The sequence below is a fragment of the Gordionus sp. m RMFG-2023 genome, chromosome 2, assembly GCF_954871325.1.
Source record: "Gordionus sp. m RMFG-2023 chromosome 2, tfGorSpeb1-WG-v2, whole genome shotgun sequence".
In the NCBI taxonomy this organism is placed as follows: domain Eukaryota; kingdom Metazoa; phylum Nematomorpha; class Gordioida; order Chordodea; family Parachordodidae; genus Gordionus; species Gordionus sp. m RMFG-2023.
The window spans coordinates 50,662,564-50,669,287 of NC_088776.1; the positions used below are offsets into that span (position 1 = coordinate 50,662,564).

Genomic DNA, 6,724 nt, shown 5'->3' on the forward strand with positions numbered 1-6,724 from the left:
TTATTGTATCTTTCGGCAGGTTTAAAATATTTCAAAAAGAGTTTTGTCAATTAGAATATTAATAGTAATAAATACAACACAAAATATTAGATTAAAATTGACCGGAAGGCTTTATTGATCCCAAACCAAAATTATTACAATTGTTTACAGTATGCCAAAAAAATATTTGACGAAATTATATATAAATATTATGTATAATTAAATTATTTCATTTATACATCAATAAAAAAAATAATTATACTATTATAAAAAAAATGATTCATATTTATTTCGCTATTCTCTTAAACACCTGGTTTTTATTGGTACCAAGTAATATCATTCTTATATTTTATCACACAATTTTCTTATTTTATTATCCAATTAAGGAGTATGCATATATTTCAGTTAACCCTATATTATAATATTTGTTTGCATATTTCTCAATATACCTATGCTCAAAAATGTTTTTTTATATAAATTTTATACTGATCGGAATTTAAAACCTTATACAGGCTAAATAATTTCTGAGACCTCTCCTGAGTTTTGAATTTCATAGCTTAAGATGAATTTATAGAGCTTAGTCTTAGCTTATTGATAATCATTGTTAATCTTTTATATTTAACCTAAGGGATATTTATCATAAGATAGTAAATCGCAAACATATTTGATGAATATACACACCTGAATGCAAATTAAGATCATTTGAGCATTAATTCAACAATATTTTCGTAAAACTTACGATAAATATATTTATGGGATTAATTTAAAAAACGGTTCATTATCCCTGTAAAGAACTAAAATAATCATTTTTTAAAAATATACTAAGCACATAAAGCGCTCCGCACATTAAAAGCAACAACTTACTTTAAATGCCTCCAGGATAAAAGATACACCGTTTTGCAAAATTGTCACAAATACGGTTATTGTTTAAACGATACCATTTTACTTCTGAACTGTCCCCAAAATCGTATATTTAACAAGGAAACACAAACATGCATGCAACCTTCAGATAATGCGCCCGATGCTTGTGTTCCGAAGGGTCAAAGTATATATTAACTATCATAATTATTATATTTACCCTATATAAAATATTTTCTTTTACACTTCTAAGGTTAATAATGATACTTTATCTATTAATAAAACTAAAATATGGTTTATAAATCATAAACAATATTTTACCAAAATTAATTCTTTTTTAAACTGACAAATTAAGGTAAAATTTTTTTTGTAGGATAAAGATTATTAGATTTATTATTGGGTCAGAGTAGAGTTAAGGCGGAATTTCGGTTGAGAATTAAATGAGGATTAAGGTTAGGGTTAAATTGGAAGTTAGTTAGGGGTTAGAGTTGGATTATCATAAGGAGGAAAGTTTACAAATAACTATTTCCAAGGAAAATAAAATGAACATCATTATAAAATATTTTTTTACCAATTTGATAATAAACATACATTTTAAGAATCCCGTACATTAAATATGCATTTGAATTAAGGGGTATTTTGTCCCGAAACCATACCCTTTAGTTATGTAACTGTAATGTTACATATATATACTAATAAGAATTAAATTATAAAGATTTATAATAAATTGGTTTAAAAAAAACTTATATTGATCAAGATATTTGTTACGAAGACTCTGTATTATGCCATGACAAACTATCTTGTGTAGCACCTGAGGACATTTGCAATGGAGTCTTGGATTGTTACGATGGTTCCGATGAAAAATTGGACTGTAAATCCTTAGAAGGTTAAAAAAATTAATTGGAGCAATTTAAATTTTTTTGAATATTCAAATGAATGTTAAACCAAAACCTTGAAAACCGGACTGAGCCTAAATAATTTAATTTTCTTTTTTTGATGAACAGGGTTACCTTTTACATTACTCATTTCATTACTCATTACTTTATAATATATTATTTTATATTTTAATCATTCCCTATTTTATTATTGTTTAGTGTTTAGGTTTGGTATATATATTTTAAACAAATTATATAAATAAATAAAACAAATATAAAACAGAGTTATTATAAATATACATGTATTTTCTTTCCATTTAAAATCCAGCTGTTATATTCTAAAGAGTGATAGTGATATTAATTGCGTATTACTGTCATAATTAGCTTAACCAGAATATGATATTTTCGGGTTCTAAAAGATATAAAAGGGAAAAATATTTGCAATGGGAGTACAATCTTTGTCCTCGCAAAACAAAGCTGTCAACCTAAAATAGTAGTTTCCTATTCCCCCCCCCACCCCCTCTTCAAAAATGTCATTTTAAATTCTATGCCCTAATACTTTTTATAATATAATTCTTCAAGATTAAGCCAGAAAATGTTTACATATAAAGATTTAAAGCAAAATATTAATTGAACAAATCAAAGTTTATGAATATGAATTTATATAAAAGAAAATAATAAAAGTCAAAATGTGGCACGTAGTAGTGATTGGTAGAGATTTAAAAATTTTTTAACGGCATGTGCAGTTACACGGATTTTAATGAAGGTTTTTTAACCTTGAAATTTCAAAATTTAACTGAAACCTTAATATTAAAAAAAGTCATTTTCTTGAATGAATTTTATCAGAACCTTATTTTTATATCAGAATGTTCCCTGGTCGAAGCTTATAACTTATGAGATTTAATTATATATTTAATCTTAATACAGAGGCTAACTATTTACTTAAATTACATGAAAAGTGATTTTACATATAATACTTATTTATAAAACGAATATGATCAAGGGAAATTTAGTCAACTCATAGCTAACGAGGATTGCCAGGGGGATGAATATAAATGTGCCACTGAAGGATGTATACCAATAAGCGGTAGATGTAATGGATTAGTCGATTGTTCTGATTGGTCGGACGAATTTGATTGCGATATTAAACTCGGTTCATCTATTGATATAATATGATCAATTATAAAAAAAATCACTATATTTTAATTTATACCATTGACCCGCTAAGTTATTCTAGATAAAAATAATAAACATACATTTGTAGAAAGTTATTAATATATTTTTCATTAGTTGCTATAGGGCAAGAATTTGTACTCCCAAATGTAACAAGTTCATCTTCTTCTCTAACAAAGTCCACCACCACAATTATATCGAGAGAGCTCAATACACAGGAGTCTTATATCAGAAATTTTAATATAAATAACACAAGGAAGGATAATAATTGTAACGATAAATACTGGAGTTGTGATTCATTTTCCGAATGTATTCCAATTCATTCTCTCTGTAATGGTATAGCCAATTGCAAGGATGGTTCAGACGAAATCCACTGCGATGGAAATACCCGTAATATTGACATTAATAAACTTTTTTATGATTTAAATTTTTTTTTTAAATTTGACTAATAAAGTATCATGATAAATTTACTTTTTCTTATTTTTAGAATAATATAATATGATATCTTATGCTAAATAAATATAGGAGATTCTTGCGAATCAGAAGAATGTCGATATCCACATTGCCGCTGTGCTTCTTCTGATTTACCTCCGAATGTTAAGATAGAGAATATGCCTCAAATTATAATGATAACCTTTGATGACGGAGTTAGGGCTCACGATTTTAAGAAGTTAATTTTTACAATATTTTACTCTTAAACTATCAAACCAAACAATATTTTTTATGGAAATTATTCTCTTCTCTTCTCTTCTCTTCTCTTCTCTTCTCTTCTCTTCTCTTCTCTTCTCTTCTCTTCTCTTCTCTTCTCTTCTCTTCTCTTCTCTTCTCTTCTCTTCTCTCTAAGAAAGAAAGAAATAAATAAATGAATGAATAGATAAATAAAAAACGTCAATCATTATTTATTTCATACAAAAAGCATTTACAACAAAATATTTAATAATGCCCGGAAAAATCCAAATGGATGTCCAATCAGAGCTACTTTTTTTGTGTCTAACGACTATACGGATTATTCTAGATTGAATCAACTTTACAGAATGGGTCATGAAATAGCCTCCCACTCTATTAGGTAATCGTAATAACATTTATAAATATACAATAAAACCTTAATACCAAATTTATAAGAGCTAGGTTTCACGTTTCAAAAGTGTGATAACTGTTCTATAAAATTTAGAATATAAATTATATAGGTTCAGTTCCTAAAGATTTGGTATAAAGGCCCGGTTATAGTTTAGAAAACCAACGGAAAATGTGATTAACATAATATACAATACAATATAATAAATAATTTAATATTTATTGTGTAATTTTTTACAATATATACGTACTTTTCCTATTATAAAGATTCAAAAAGATTAGTCAGGGATCCGAAGTGAACCAACAGGAACCGATATACAGGAATATTTTATGGTTTTCTAAACTATAACCGGGCCTTTATACCAAATCTTTAGGAACTGAACCTATATAATTTTTCTAAACCGGTGTAGAATTGTGAAATTACTACTTAGTGTGAAATCAACTGAGCTATAAATCTAATTTGGTAGTGATAAAATCTTTAAAGTTGGGACAAACATATCTATTGCTGCTAATAGGTAGTGTTAACGTTTTAATTTTCTTCGTGTCTAATATCAAAGACCTGCAGGTCCGATCAGTAAACCCAGCCCTTGCATTAAAATAATACAATTTAATATACCTATTCATACTTAAATATAGATAGTTATAAAGCGAACCGGGGCCGTAAAAGAATCTAAATTTTAAAAAAATGATATGCTTAAAAATAAAAGCCAGACAGGGAAAAATAGTTATAAAAAACCGGACTGGGTATATTTGAAAATGGAATAATTTTATTAATCCGAGCCTGGCTTAAGATTTTGATCTCTGCATCTACAAAAAAAAACATTTAAATTATTCGGTAAAGCCATAAATTACCGGAGTCTTATTGGAATACAGCCTCATATGATGAATGGAGGAGCGAAATAGCTGGGCAAAAGGAATTTATTCACAGATTGGCAAATATCCCCAAAAATGACATGAAAGGAATGAGAGCACCTTATCTTCGAATGGGTATAATATATCGATAGTATTTTATTTTTGAATTTAAATCCCAAAAAGTTAATTATTATATCTTTTTTAAAATATGATTATAAATATTTATTTATATAGGTGGTAACACAATGTTTAGCATGCTAGTGAAGGAAAACTTTATATATGATTCTTCATGGGTAGTTCAAGATATCAACCCTCCTTTGTTCCCTTTCACGTTAGACTTTCCCAAAGATCTAAATTGCCTCATAGAAAAATGCCCCAATAAATCTTTCCCAGGTGTCTGGGAAGTTCCTTTACTTTATTTTCAAGCCTTAAATAGAGACGAACTTGGAGGCGAGGAAAAAAATAATGGGGTATTGAAAATGATTAAAAGCGGTAAGAAGATTCTTAAAAAGAAAAAAAGATCTTCTGTCGACTATTCAATATTTGATATATTATCAAACGACGATGAATCCCAATCTACTATAGATTATGAAGGATCTGAGAAAACTTTAAGCAAGGATAAAAATAGTGAACCTTACTTGTTAAATGATTACGATTTTCATTACATAAATGAGAATTCAGATAAAAGTAATAAAGGAAACCAAGGTAGCTTGATAAATATGGAGGAAAGAAATACTGAGCTGGATAATTTCCATTTCTCGTCCTATCAAAATAAATATATTAATGAGTTAAATACCTCAAAGAATTTTAGATCTTGCGCCATGGTAGATGCTTGTCCACAGCCCAAAACAGCCAGGGGTGTTTTTGATGACATGAAATTCAACTTCGAGAGGCATTACTATTCGAATAAAGCCCCGCTGCCTTTATTTTTTCATTCTACTTACTTCCAAGCCAAACATGCTGTCACAGGATTTATAAAGTTTTTAGATTTTGCCCTCAATCACAAGGAAAAAGATGTTTGGGTAGTGCCTATATCAAATACACTGGAATGGATGAAGTCAGGTGGTGTTCCCCTAACAAAGCTTAGCGACTTTGAACCCTTCAAATGCGACAATATAAAGTATCGTATGGATTATAACACTTGTCCTAAGCCCAGGAAATGCAAGTATCAGATCAAGAAACCAACATGGACAGAAGAGAGATACGTGGTTGTATGCTCGAAAAGATGTCCTAGATTGTACCCATCGATAAACACGGCACCATTCTGATTAAATGAGAGATTTTATCTTTATATATTGGTTACACGCATTAAGCGTGTATCTGTTTGAAAATTTTATACTATACACTGCGGCATAAAATATGAAATTACGATTCTCAAAATAAAATGGAACATATGTTTATTTAATATAATGAGGTTTATAATTTTTAAGCTTATCCAAAAAAGTGAATTTACATAAATATAGTAGGCCACTCCTATGGGAGACTGTATATTAGTATTCAAACGGCGCGATTTTTAAAACCAGTTACCCCGATATTTTAGCCAAAAAAAATTACACAAGCCTCGAGATTTCGTTTATAGATGCTCATATCTTTCTGTCTTCTATGAGCAAAATATCCAGGCTTGCATAATATTTTTTGGCTAAAAAATTGGGTTAGCCGTGTTTAAAAATCGAACCGTTTAACAACACTCCTGTATATCCTTGATAAATAATTAATTAGTATTTCATATCTAGCATACATATTTTGAACGATTAAAAGTGGTACAAAATATAAATAATTAGCTAAGTTATATTTTTTTTATAAAAAAAACTTTCTTTTCAATAAGGTTTTTTATCATCTAAATAGATTTAGTTACACAATGGAAAAAAATCTGCTATTATGTGAAATACAATATAATCAAAAACATGTTGGTA

At 28.4% G+C, this 6,724-nt stretch overlaps 1 protein-coding gene across 1 annotated transcript; it reads left to right on the forward strand.

Annotated features, from left to right (window-relative positions):
* Positions 1 to 223: 223 nt before the first annotated feature.
* Positions 224 to 6,157, forward strand: LOC135923834 (uncharacterized). Its single transcript, XM_065458800.1, has 9 exons — positions 224 to 309; positions 806 to 1,024; positions 1,595 to 1,723; positions 2,716 to 2,865; positions 3,003 to 3,275; positions 3,411 to 3,555; positions 3,802 to 3,951; positions 4,801 to 4,946; positions 5,046 to 6,157. Exons 1-9 carry the CDS (start codon positions 255 to 257, stop codon positions 6,077 to 6,079), a joined length of 2,301 nt encoding a protein of 766 aa, XP_065314872.1. The 5' UTR covers positions 224 to 254; the 3' UTR covers positions 6,080 to 6,157.
* Positions 6,158 to 6,724: the final 567 nt, after the last annotated feature.